The sequence below is a fragment of the Pinus tabuliformis genome, chromosome 6 (assembly GCF_031772625.1).
Source record: "Pinus tabuliformis cultivar Carrire ecotype Pingquan chromosome 6, CPIR1, whole genome shotgun sequence".
NCBI lineage: Eukaryota > Viridiplantae > Streptophyta > Pinopsida > Pinales > Pinaceae > Pinus > Pinus tabuliformis.
The window spans coordinates 1903287564-1903302086 of NC_142292.1; the positions used below are offsets into that span (position 1 = coordinate 1903287564).

The 14523-nt window shown below is 38.4% G+C and overlaps 1 protein-coding gene across 8 annotated transcripts in view; it reads right to left on the reverse strand.

The window, feature by feature from the left end:
- The window catches only part of LOC149266798 (biotin--protein ligase 2-like), a 259505-nt gene that overhangs the window by 111828 nt on the left and 133154 nt on the right, over nucleotides 1-14523 (reverse strand). For 7 of the 8 annotated variants that reach the window (XR_016260272.1, XM_089430971.1, XM_089430972.1 and 4 more), the window contains 3 exons: nucleotides 10110-10365; nucleotides 9772-9833; nucleotides 9507-9667 (listed from right to left, as the gene is read on the reverse strand). Coding sequence is in view for 7 of the 8 variants with exons in the window: in XM_089430971.1 (XP_089287097.1) it covers nucleotides 9507-9667; nucleotides 9772-9833; nucleotides 10110-10365 (479 nt within the window). In the remaining variant the exon portion in view is untranslated. The remainder of the gene's footprint in view (nucleotides 1-9506; nucleotides 9668-9771; nucleotides 9834-10109; nucleotides 10366-14523) is intronic. The other variant, XM_089430940.1, reaches the window with a different exon arrangement.

A 14523-nucleotide genomic window follows, 5' to 3' on the forward strand; every position in this document is an offset into this window, starting at 1 on the left:
TGAAAACCCGCTTCACTCTTGTCCAATGCTCCTTCCCTGGTTTTGACATAAACCTGCTCAATACTCCCACTACATGTGCAATGTCTGGTCTAGTACAGACCATCGCATACATCAAGCTACCGACTGCACTTGCATATGGAACATGGGACATGTCCTCTTCCTCTTCTTGTGTCTTGGGACATTGTTCAACAGATAACTTTACACCTACAGGAATAGGAACCTTCATCGGTTTACTATCCTGCATATTAAACCTCTACAGTATTGTCTCGACATACTTCCTCTGGTTTAGCCAGAGCTTCCGCTTTGCTTGATCTCTTTTAATTTCCATGCCCAAAATATAGTTTGTAGCACCAAGATCTTTCATGTCGAATTTGGAGGACAATTGGGTCTTCAAATATTGGATAATTTTTTTGTCATTTCCAACCAGCAACATATCAACCACATACAAGACTAGATAAATAACACAGTCACCAATTAATTTCAAATACACACAGTGATCTTCTTTGCTTCTGGCGAAGCCAAGTCTCTGTATAAATGTATCAAATTTCTGATACCACATCCTTGGTGACTGTTTTAACCCATACAGAGACTTCTTTAACTTGCATACCATTTTTTTCCTACCCTTCACCACAAAGCCTTCAGGTTGCTTAATGTAGATCTCTTCTTCCAGATCCCCGTGAAGAAATGTTGTCTTCACATCCATCTGTTCTACCTCAAAATCAAAAGCAGTAGCAACAGATAAGAGTAATCTAATAGAAGCTACCTTGGCAACAGGAGAAAAAATATCACCAAAATCAATTCCCGACACTTGGGAATAACCTTTTGCTACCAACCGAGCTTTGTATTTCTCCAACTTTCCTTTTGCATTTGTCTTCTTCTTGAACACCCATTTGCTGCCAATGGGTTTCCTTCCAGCCGGCAACTCCACCAGATCCCAAGCCTTGTTTTTGTGCAAAAATGTCATTTCATCAACCATGGCCTTTTTCCAGAGTTTGCCATCCTCTGAATCTACTGCTTCCTTCACAGTTCTAGGATCATCATCAGTAATAGATAAAGCAAAATTTGAACAGAAAGCAGATGGACTATACCTTTCTCGCTGCCTTTTTTCTCGAACTGATCTTCTCACAACCGGAGTTTGTCGCTCTTCATCTTCTGATTCCTCTTCTGCTGTAGAGTTGGATTCTTCCTCCTTAAGCTCAAACTCTATCTTCTCAGGTTCCTTTGATGGGGCTTTATGTTTAATAACATCTTTCACCTCTCTCAACACCACATCTCAGTTGTACGCAACCTTCCTTGTTATTGGGTTCCAAAGTTTATAACTCGTTAAACCATCCTTATACCCAATAAAGATGCACTTTTCAAATTTACTATCCAATTTTGTTCTTTTCTCCCTTGGAACATGTACATATGCATCACATCCAAATACCCTCAGATGTGAAAGAGAGGGTTTCTTACGAGTCCATACCTCTTGTGGAGTCTTATCCTCCAATGCTGATGAAGGTGATATGTTGACCAGGTAACATGCAGTCTCCACTGCCTCTGTCTAGAATTCTAGTCCTAACTCGGCACCACTGAGCATGCTTCTTGCCCTTTCCATCAATGTTTTGTTCATTCTTTCTGCAACTCCATTTTTCTCAGGTGTGTATGGAGTAGTCTTTTGCCGTGTTATACCATACTTCTTACAGAATTCTTCAAATACCTTCTTGCAAAACTCTCCACCATTATCTGTCTTCAACACTTTTATCTTCTTCTTTGTCTTGTTTTCCACTAGAGCCTTAAATTCTTTAAACCTGTCAAAGACTTTAGATTTCTTCTTAAGGAAATATATCCATGTATTCCTTCAGAAGTCATCTATAAATGATACATAGTATACAGACTTACCCAGTGATGGAACCTTCAAAGGTCCAAACACATCACTGTGCACAAGCTCTAATATTTGTTTCGTCCTCTTACCACAAGAGGGGAACCTCACCCGATTCTACTTCCCATAGACACAATTTTCACAGAAATCAAAATCCAGAGAGCTATTAGTCATACCTTCTACCATACCTTTACCATGAAGTATTTGAAAGCCCTTCTCTCCAATATGTCCAAGCCTTTGATGCCATATCATGGTCTTTTCTCCAGATACCACTAGATTTTCTACTCCACCTTTAGGAACCACAGAACTGTTGCACCCATCAACAACAGTGCTATGTTGCAGCTTGTACAGAGTTCCAATCCAAACTCCCCACATCAATACCAGTGCTCCCCGAACCATCTTGCAAGTATCCTTCTCGAACACTGTTTTTACACCTGCACATCCAATTTGCTTATAGAAATCACATTTCTGGCTAATGTAGGAATATGCAAAACACTCGAAAGTGTTCTAATCCTTCCACCTTGCAAATTCAACTTAACTTTTCCATAGCCAACGATTGTAGCCTTCTTGTCATCCCCCAAGAAGACATCACCACCATCATATTTCTCATATTCGCAGAACCACTCTCTATGGGGAGTGAAGTGAAAGGATGCACCTATGTCAATCAACCATGCCTCATGATCTACATGTGTCCTTGAAGAAGCCAAGTACACATCCCCACCTTCATCTAAGATGGTTTTCGACTCTGTAGAGGGAGCATCATCAGATCCCTTTCCTTTGTCAAAAGCTTTAGATTTATAGTCCCTTTTGGAGTGCCCTTCCTTTCCGCATTTCCAGCACACCTTTACAGGTTTTCCTGGAGATTTAGATCTCCCTCTAGATTTAGATCTCCCACTCAATGACTTATTTTTGTTTCTATTCTGGGACCTTCCTTGTACAAACAAGGCATCACCATTCTAGCTCTCCATATTTTTCGATCTCATTTCCTCCGTTAGTAAGGATGAGACTATTTCATCAAACTGCAAGCAGTTGCATTGCTACCTATTGCAATAACCAGACTATCCCACGAATCTGGTAGAGAACACAACAAATTGATGCACTTATCTTCATCTGAAATTTTAATATCAACAGATAATAACTGGCTTACCACAATATTAAATGCGTTCAAATGCTCTGTCACCGAATCTCCATCTTTCATCCTCAAGTTATACAGTTTTTTCCGTAGGAACAGTTTATTCACTAGAGACTTAGATTGGTACAGAGTCGCTAACATGACCCACAAAGCCTTAGCCGTAGCTTCCCCTAATACATTCAGCAATACCGAATCTAAGACACACAATCGTATTGTGCTCTTTGCCTTCCGATCCACTGATCTTTATCTACCAACAAATCCTCCACCTTGAGTTTCCATAACTCAAATCTCTATCTCTATCTTTCCATTGCTCACCATCTTCGTTCACCACCAGAATCGGTCTCGCAGATTTCCCACTGAACAAGGGCTACCACAGGCTCGAGTGAAACCCCTCAGAATCAAAGGCATCCCCTTAAAGCCAAAACAACTCCGATACCAAATGCAGGTTTTAACCCCATACAGAAATTACCTGCATACGAATTCTAAAACACAAAAAATAAACAATAACAAGAGCATAACACATAAAACAAATATACACAGATATTTTCCCCTGGATCCCAAAACCGGGACTACCAACTTGATTTTTCATTATGTTCCTTTCAATGTTACAACTTACAATATATATATACATGTCGAAGCATCCAATACCATGGACCGAAAACCATCACACCCAAAACCATCTGCAAAAAACATGCACAAAACCATAGGTAGGTCCTTCCACCTAATATGGGGTCCAAAAAAAAAATCCTCAGGGCGCTAGTCATGGAAAGAATATAACACAACCCAACAACGTTGACCCCCCGGAACAGGACACGTTCGGATACGTTATATATTATTTTATTAAAATATATATATATATATATATATATATTAAAAATTAGATATTTCTGACAATAATTCTCATTAATGATACAAATTCATTGATTTCAAACTAGATCTTCATCTAGATGTAAGTTTTACTGTTTACAAAGTAAGTTAGTAACATTATAGCATGCATAGTACATACAAAATTCAAATACATGTCACATAAATGCTAAATCAATGAATCATAAATTCTAAATTGATAAATGATAAGTCATAATAATATTCAATTCATCAATGATCCAATAGGAGAGAGACAAGATAGTAAGATAAAGACACCGACAACTGTAGTTTTCTCATTAAGTCATCAAAATCAAAATGTGTTACATAGGTAGTGCAATGCCAATAGCAAATAGAAATAGAAAATACAAAACAACTACAAGTATACAAGCCTCAAGGCAGTAGGTAGCCCATGACTCATGAGTCATCAATCCTCATAGTCATCATCAAAATCAGCATCACTGTCCTCATCATCATGGTCACCACTGCTCTCCTCTGCATCCTCCTCCTCCCCTGTATCCAAAGTCGTCTTTGCATCTACTGGTGTGGAAGATGACCCCTCTACAATATCACCATCATCAAATCTAACAGCCTCTAGCACTGGATCATTGAAATCCATGTTGGCCAATGCCAACTCAACATAGTTGTCCAGACCCATATCATCAAGAAAGACATCCCACATCTTTGTCTTTCCCTTCAACCACTCTTCCCTCTGTCCGTAAATAAGACGAAGATTGGTGTTCACATACACCATTGTCTCTGCCTTGGACTGCTTAAGCCTGCTCTTCTTAACACTACACAAATTCCCATAGGTGCTCCAATTCCTCTTGCAACAAGAGGATGAAGTCACCTGAGAGAGGAGCCTCATGGCTAACTGCTATAGAGGAGGGCTTGTTGCCCTATATTTTCCCACCAAGAATAGGGCTTCTTAGCCCCCCTGTCTCTAATCACATCATATCCTTCAAATCGACCAGTGCCAGTGGAAAACTCTACAAAGGCATCCTCCACCTCATCAAGAAATGCTCTATCCTGAAAAACCCGCCTAAATGCATCTTTCCTACCCTGTGAGATTTCACCATCCATGTGACGAGGGAATCAGCGGGAAGGTCCACCATTCAACCACTTATGCCTGTGGTATTTTGGGTTTAGTGAGTGAGCCAAACATTGTAAAGGTGTGCAATTCTTGTCCCATCCGCTGACAAGAATATCATGTATAGTACCACAAAAGGCCTCTGGTGATGTCTCATACTCGGGGCACTCACTTTGTAGAATAATGCTCCTCACAGACTCAATTATGGAATCCCATCCCTCATAAACCTCTCCTAGGATGGGTTTGTCCGTATCTGCAAATTGAAGCAAGGAAATGATAGGGTCCATGATCTGAATAATTAGATCTACCCTCTCCCACCAAGCATCATCTAACACTGAGTCCTTCACTCTTTTGGAGGCTAGTTGATTTGTCTTTCTCCAAAAAGACCAAAACTCTGAAATAACCATGGCCCCAAGACTGGTCTTGACCTCCCTCAACCTCTTCTACATGATGAATGAAGAAGCAAACTGTGTATCTGCAATCTTCAACAATGATAGATTGTTGTACTCCTTGTAGATAGTGAGGGCATTTGTATGATTTTTACAAAGTTACGGATATGTCGTGCATCCTCAATATTGTTACCAACCCAAAGCATATCAAAAGCAATGGATTTCAGTGCTAAGTTCAATGAATGGAGAATGCAAGGTGTCCAAAACACTTGTGGATATTTAGCTTCTACAATCATGCCAACAGCCTTGCAAACGGGTGCATTATCTGTAATGATTTGCACACAGGAATCAACACCTACATCTTCAATAACTTTAATAAACAACTCACCCATATATTGTGCATCCTTGTATTCTTCAAGTGTATCCACTGCTTTCAAAAAACTGGACCATTCAAGGAAGACACCATGAAGTTGATGAGTGGGTGTCGTGCTGGATCTGCCCATCCATCAGAAACAATGCTAACCCCAGATGTTGGCCATGATGCTTTAATAGGCTCAAGAATTTTTTGCACCTCTTTTTTTGTTTTCGTCAACAATATGGTTCTAAGCTTCTCTGAACTAGGAGGCACACACCATGATGGAAACTCATGAGTTAGAGCTCGGCACATCTCAATAAATAGAGGTGAGCGTGCAACATTAAAGGATATGAAGTTTTGATAGAAAAAAAATGCAATGGTGAGATCAAGCTCTTCTTGTTTCTCTTTTTGAAAAATCTTGTCCATTGGACCAAGTGAAATTGCCTTTCTTTTTGCTGCTTGTCCCCAATAGAACTCTCAAATGGAAATTTGTTGTTGTATTTCCTCAAAAATGGAAGGAGGTCATCATTCTTGGTTTTTTTTTTTTTTTTTTTTTTTTGCAGCCACATTTTCCATACCAACAGTGAAATCTTTTTCCAATTCTTTCAACTTTGGTAAAGGAACTTGTGTAGGTAAAGCCAACAAATGGTCTTTCACATGAAAATATGTGCTTGTAAAAACATTGTGGCAAAAGTTGCATCTCCAATTCACATTGCCTCCTCTCGTCCCCTTGCAGCTTGGCCCATCCTCTCTTGTGACATATTTCCACAAGGGATATTTTTCAATGTTGCCTTTAGGAGGAAGTCTTCCCTCAACATTACTTGCAACAGACTCTGATGAAATTGGTGGACGAGGGGCATCTACAATGGGGACATTATTCCCCTTCTTTTGCCCCCTACCTACTGCCCTTGATTGAGCCATGCATACTGTAAAAAAAATAAACAAAACATGCACAAAATCATAAAATAAATGCATATGCAAATTGCGGTAATACAAATGCAAAAAAAAATAGAGAGGAAATGCACTTACATGTTGCTTGAATCTCCTTGAAAACGCTCCAAACCCTTGGCTCCTTGCTCCAAACTCCTAACAGCAAACCCACAGCTCACCTATTGCAAAAGAAATGACACAAAATGATACAAAATAGAGTCATTTCCGCCCTTTTATGTATGTGCGGGTCCCGATTTGCCGGATTCGTGTCTGGATTTCATAATGCGATGTGTCCGAACGGGACACGATCTGGATTCGATTGTGTCCCATTCGGACACGACATGTCACGAAATCCGGACACGAATTAGGTCGAATCGAATCCGATTCGTCGGATTCGGACACATGGCCCTCAAACAACGAATCCGATTTCAGAGTTTACAAGTGGCAATAGATCATTATGAGCACATATCTCAGTTTCATGTTGTAACTATGTATGACAGAGAGGTTGACATAATTCTTGGTCAACCTTGGTTTAAGAATTGGGTATGTCAATGTTAAACATAGAGAAAAAAAAAATTGATGTTTTCTTAGAAGGGGAAGATAATCACATTTTGAGACATGACAATGAAGTTGGAATCGATAATGCCCTCATCAAAAGAATTTAAAGATGTTACAAAATTGATGCCTCAAAAGAATCAAAACACAGTATCAAAGAAGCAAAAAGAACTTGACCAAGTCATACCCAATAAAAACAAAGAGAATTCTCATTTAAAAGATCATATCCAGAAACTAGTTGCACAAGTCAAAAAGTGTAAAACCAAGAAGCACAAGTTAGAACAAGAAAATGAAAGTTCCGACAAGAAGCTCAACGAAAATTTATAAGAAAAGAAGAGGAAAATTTAAGCTTAAAGAACCTTAATAAAAAAATATTAGAACAAATTAAGTGTTGAAAAGATGAGAAGTTTGACTGCAAAATAAAGTTGACTCAGAAAATGAGGAACTCTTACAGCCAAAAATCATAATCAAAATGTACTCACTCAAATTAATAGACTTAAAAATGATAAGAAATCATTGAACAACAAATTAAAAGAATTTATCACAAAAGAAGTGTTGAAGTCTTCCACGTACATTGAAGGAAAAGATAAGAACAAAGATCCAATCAATATCACAACTCAAGAAAATGACAAACCAGTTGAAGGAAAAACATATTCAGATGTTGCAGTTAAGATGATGGAAATTCCAAGTGAAGATTTTGTAACCAATTCAGCAACATCAGTACCTAAAGTGAATCAGAAAATTGCCACACGCATGATAAGGGAAAGTCAAAACAGAAGAACTCCTTATCGACACCTGAATAACAAGAGCAGACTTTTCAATCAATCTACATAATGGTATCACTCAGAACAAAACAACAAACATATGTTTCAAAGAGTACTAAAGTTTGTACAATCCACTCAAGTGATAACAATTCATCACAAGTTTCCAGACACCGCAAGATTCCACAGAAGGTTAACCTAGGATGGTCAAATCCCATCTCAATGCGACAGTTCAAATTATCTCTTAGAGGATCCCATCATCTTGTATCAACGAATATGACAACTCCAAGAATTCGAAGAGTAGATGCGAAAGGTTAAAAGAAAAAGAAACAGATGATACGCCTTGTCAGCAATAAGCTTTGAGGATAAAGAGTTTTCGAAGAGGAAGACAATGCTATGAATAAAATATATAGAAATAATATAAATAATAATAAATAGTAATAATGATTAATTAACTAACAATTAGTATTGTAGAAGCATATCTCTAAGCACATGACCATTAGTAAAGGGGTACCTGCCTAGGTATATAAGTAGGCCCTCGCTTTCATTGTCATCATCTCACTTGTATTCAAATATTCTTATATAATATATATTACTTGTCCTACAATGGATATTTACATATACCAGATATTCTGAGTATTCTTTTTGTGTATACGAACCTTGTTCGTTACATTGGTATCAAAGCATTCCTCTAAGTAGACGAAAGTTGTTCGTTACACAGTTTATTTTCTAAGTTAATATAACAATGTGTTTGTTTTATCAGCAATTTTAGATATTTCTGAGATAAATATTCTCTGGATTTTTAATAAATTGTTGAAGTAAAGTAAACCAGATCTGGTATAAAAGAATTTAACATGTTGTTCAATGATTCGAGGTCCTTGGTTCTTCCTGCTTCCACTGGAATTTGGCATTGTCTTTGTATTATTGCTCTATTTACCATCTAAAAGGTAAGGTGCAAGTATTATTTACTGATGAAATCAGTTCGATCCAATTTTTTGGCCACTTTTTGCAAGTAGAGGTATGTTTGCAATTGTCTACCAAAGGCTACATTCTTATTAAAGAAGACATAAGGGTCGATTGTCTAGACTCTATACCCTTCCAATTTTATTTTCAGCTTTCTTGTAAATATTCTCTTGTTAATATAATATATATTTTTCACAATAGATAAATTGATAGGTCAATATATAGATAGATAAACAGATTTGTTAAACGATTCAGGCAATACAATGGTGATTCCAAATGCAAAACAAAATAAAAGTCACAAGTAAGCTTGCCTTCAATCAAACACAACTGGTAGCTTTTCCAAAAACCTCTACTGCCCCTTTTTATTTAAAAGCAATCCATCTTAATCTCACCCTTTTTCGGGATAGACACCACCTCATAACAAACAGAGTCTCAAAGTTACACAGATATCTCAAGTTTCTTATAATGTTAAGAAAGGGAATTTATAGCATAATTTTGTTAAAATTTGAATTCCAATAAAAAAATGCAGAAGAAAAAAAAAATGCAAGACTTTGGTTTGAAAAATTAACACATCTATACGCAAAAGGGAAATCAAAGCAGCAAAACCACCTTGGCCTCACAAACTGCTTCAATTGCTTCAATTATTGCAAGAGAGACAACATATTGCAGAAGGGGTAAAATGCGACCATTATCCATCTGTACGGTAAAAGAGAACATAAGACAGCCTCGCGGAGACTCCCATGTATTGTTTGCACGACCTGCAGATTGAACTTTTCAAGTTTTTAAAGTTTAAACAGAACTTACATTCGGGTAGTGAACAGAAACAAAAGATTTTTTAGCATCCTCTAATTTCCTTGAGTTCAGAATTCCATACCTTTCCCTTGTAATTGGATATCTGCCACACATATTGTGCCCACAGGAAACGCATAGAAGTTTCTGCCAAGGACTAAAAATCAGACCTTATAGGAGCAAGACATACTCCATGCAATATCATTAGCGTAGCATGTATCCAACTTTTTCACCGGTCTATTCCTTCTTATTTTCACCCGTTTTATTATATTATGTCTACATAGCAGACAATTTCAACCAAGTTCAATGGACCTCTAACTAATGTATGACTATACCATAATTTATTTTCAAATGCCCTAAAGAAAAATGCTCAACAATAGGGAAATCACTAAACATAGGTAAGAATCTGAAGGTGATACTCACTTTGAAAGTAAGGTGTGAGTTGAAGACAAACGTGGGGACCAAATAAGCAACCTTCCAAACTGGTTTGTTGAGAGATTATCCATATACAAGTCTACATTGAAGCACTCATCATCACTCGCAATATGTTGCTCAGATCTTGTTGTTATAACTACCTCTCCCTCAGGAAGCTTCAAACTGTTCTCCCGCTCACATGATTTGATGTACTCTAACTCAAAAGGAGACTTTGCATGGAAGATAATAGGGAAAATGGGGTTTTCTGCACTCAGAAACATGTTGGAGACTATCAATTTTTGTAGAGAAGTCTTTAAGGACAAAGTTATATATCTTTTACTAGAATTAAACAATACACAAGGTTTGAACCCATGTGAACTAAACACATATAAACAATATAGTTAAGTGCATGCCACTCTCTTCAACAATATTTTTGCAGACCTGTGTAAAATATATAAAACATTTTAGAAATCCTTTTAAGTGCTCAGTTCAAAACAATCTGTTTTCCCTGGCAAAGTTCATTCCTACAGCAAACCATGGTTAATGATCTGCAGTTCATTCCTAGATCAAACCATAGCAAAGACTCCTGCAGCCAACTACCATTTACATTCAACATGTTAAATGAGTAAGTGATCATACATATCTATGAAATATTAGTTGAAACAAGCACTAGTAATCTGGCCGCAATATCTTAAGAATCATAACTGCTAACAACCGAGCCATAGCGCATTTTGTTAATTGAAGTTAGAGATGGAAGGGTTTTGCTACATTTAGAAATGCGATAAATTTGGCAGTGGAATCCACAAGTGAAGCTAAGGCGCAGTTATACTTCACTTAATTTTGACTTATGAGAATTATAATTTTCCTATAGTCAAAAATAGTAAATCGATCTGAGCAGTTTGACTTGAGTTAATGGGACAGTTCGATTTTATAAAAAGGGAAGGGCACAGACTTGGCTTTTATCATTACGCACTAGAAATTTGTGTGTTTAGTCAGCAAGAAGAGATTCCAGTTCATCATGTTAGGGCAAAAAGAAAGAGGCAGAATAGCCTCAGCAGTTTCTTTAGCAGCGTGCTCACTTACCAAGGCCAAGTCAGCCTGTGCAGGAGGACCGAATAGCCTGTACAAGTCCGTACAACTGTGTATGTAGAGGCCGAGTTGGATATAGAGACGCAGAACAGTGTGTTGAAGGGAAGTCAATTGAAAGGGAATTTTTCCCAGTGTTTATAATCAATTTTCTGAGATTTTTGCTGAGAAGAATAATAATAAAACACACAAGTTGGCAGGTTTTCCCCAATTGGGGTTTCCTGAATAAATTCTGGTGCATTATTTATTGTGCGTTTGTGCCTTCGTGAATTTATTTTCCACTGTTATTATTTCTTAGAATAATCAACATATTCAGTAAAAGAGTTTGGAGTTCAGTTTTCCTCATCTCAGAATTTTTATCAAATTAACAACCAGGTATTAGAAAGATAACACATTTGATGAGAAAGATATGCAAAAGCTAGGTAGATGTTCAAAATATTTCTATCCATATAGAAGGATGTTGAATTTTGTAACTATGGTCAGTGTTAATAATTAATATTTTAGCCCTTGAAATATATATCTATATATCTATATATATATATATATATATATATAATGAAAAATGCAAAACATGTTCTTCATGTCATTTTATTTTAGCTCTTGAAATGATTAATATAAGACATGTTCTTTATGTCAGTTTCAAAAGAGAAAATTTCGAATTTTAAATTATGAATTTTTGGCTCCAAATTTGTCAAGTCAGGCCTCCTTCAACTCAAGTCAGCCCTAGTTGAATAGACACCCATTCAGGCCAGCCAAAACACTATAGATAAGGAACTCGACCTCCTCCACAAGACTCAATTCAATCTCACACACAAGAAGACATTTTCTAGGCATCCAAGCAAAGGAGAAGGACGAAATTGTCTCAAGCATCTCTCTTTGTATCTCTTTGACTTTACACATGTGATTGTCTATCCCGCTGCCGCTTTGCGTGTGTGAACTTATGGGTAGATTCTGGCAACAGGTCTGAATTTCTGAGCAGTAGGTCTGAACTTCTGGGCAGATATTGGGAGTGTTGAGATTTGTAGCTTGGGAGGTACTCCAAGCACTAGGGTTCGGCGTTTTGAAGGAATAAGCTCCACAATTGGCTTTGTGGGCTTAGAACCCAAGGTGTGGGCTTTGCACCCAAGCTTGTGGGTGTCAAAGTCAAACCACAAAGAGATTGTGACACCTAACCCTTGGAGATTGTAAAGGACCCTAAATGGAGCTGGCGGACGCAAAGAACACCAAATGGGTTATTAGTTTAGGAGGTAATAATTTATTTGTATGCTGGTTGTGTTTACACAACAAAAGTCAAGTCGGCTGGGCTAGTTTTAGCCCTAAAAGACAAGTCGTTGGAGCCCATAAGAGGCATATAAATACAAGTGGACGTGGAGGCTAGTAGACACTTCCAAGAAGCAACAAAACACAAACATTTATGTTTAGGCTGCAGATCAGGGAAGACCCCAGCGAACGAGGAGGAGGCTTATTTTGGCATACTTTGTGACTGTTTGAGGGCTGCAAGATTAGGAGTAGTGGCCGAGTTGATTTGGTTTAGTTCTGGGTTGTTTGTGTGACGTTTAGACTGTGGACAGACCTCTATTTGTAGGCTGCATTCCCTGTGATAGTTGCAGTGAGGGCCGAAATCTGTGGTGCCTGTTTGAAGGGGCCAAAAGGCCTAAAAATATTGTAGACTAGTCCTTGAGCGTCAGCAAGTGGGAGCAGATTACAAAACGAGGCAGGCCGCATTTGTAGAGAGGCTTTTGTGGCAAATTGGAAGGGTTGACGTGGACTGAAATTGTGCCCTAACTAAACCGCAGACCTACAGCAGACCTAAGGTATGCTGATGATATGTCTGAGGTTGATTTGTTGCTAGAGGATAAGTCCAGTTTGGACAGATTGGTATTGGGCATCTTGTGGTTCTTGGAGGGCAACAAATAGGTGCTCAAAGTAGCCCTGGATCAGCTTGCCAAGAAGGATGTTGACAGTTGTAAGGTGGGTGAATATTGGAGCCCTAAGTACAGTGCAGGGAAGGACACTTGAACTGCTAGAAGAGGTTGATTGGAGGCTCTAGTGTTGACAACTTGAAGGACAAAGGACAGCTACGTGAGTCAGCACAAGTTCATTGTTGGAGAAGGACATCTTGCAGTAATAGGTGGCAACCCTCCGGCCCAAAGTTTGTCTTCATTGGAGCAGTGCGGGAAGGCATTAGAGGGAAGAAATCCTAAAGGAGCTGAGGAGCAGTAGTGAGCAGGTGAGAGTTGTTCACAAACAGAGTTGTGAAAAACTCAACAAGAGTCTCTATGTGTTGATGCATTGAAGGAATAACGATCAGCTAGAAAGTAGTTGGAGAAGTCGAGTTCAGAGACCTAAACGAGCAGCACCATTGATAGACGCAGGAGTTGCAGATTGGGAGCACAAGGACCAGCAGTTGTGTTCAGTGTATGATCAAGGAGTTGTGATGGTGTGCAACGTCAACTAGATGATCATTGTATCTTCTTCTTGTATTCTTGTATGAGTGGATGTACGAGGGCCATTATCGCTAGTACGGGAGCCCTAGATAGTTGTATTATCAGTTTGTTAATATAACAAAGTTGGGTTTTGTAAAAAATTGTCCATATTTGTGCACATGTTGATTTACTACTATTTATTGTTCCTCTATGCAAACTAGTTTGTTGTGATACTTGGATTGGTAGCGTCAGGGATTGTAAAATTCTAACCTATACTCCAATATCGTGGAAAAACAATACAGCATCACAGGCACTTTGTAGAGCTAGTGAATCAGAGTGTGCATGACGAAGTACTTGTTGAGAAATCTAGGGCATCAGAAGTTAGGAGATTTATCTTCTTGATAATTTCTTGTGATATACTTTTACTTCTTGGATTATGATCTTCTCTTCGTTATATTATTATTGTGTTCTTTTCATCAAGACAATTATCAAATAAACAATAGAAGACAAGAGACACAGTGCCAGCCAGGGCCAAAACCTCTCACTCCTTGAGAGGAAAACCCAATCAGAAATTCTTCTTATAGATCTTCAATTTATGAATACCAAGACCATGACAAAGACCCTTGACTCTAGAGTCCTCCCAAGACCAAGTTCCTAGCCTCTTTCTTCACTGTTGCTCTTCTTCTGCTAGCTCTCGGCTTCCTTCCCTTCTAGATCTCAACTTTCTTCATCTTCTGGTCCTCAACTTCTTCTTCTTCTTGGTCTCGGCTACCTTGGTCATCGGTCTTCTCTTGTAGGCTAGTAGCCCTACCACAGAAATCCTAATATATTCTTCTTTGACTCCTTCTAGAGAGGCTTTATACCCATGCAATAGACAGCAGCTACTTCGACTTCTTCTGGATACCTTCGGC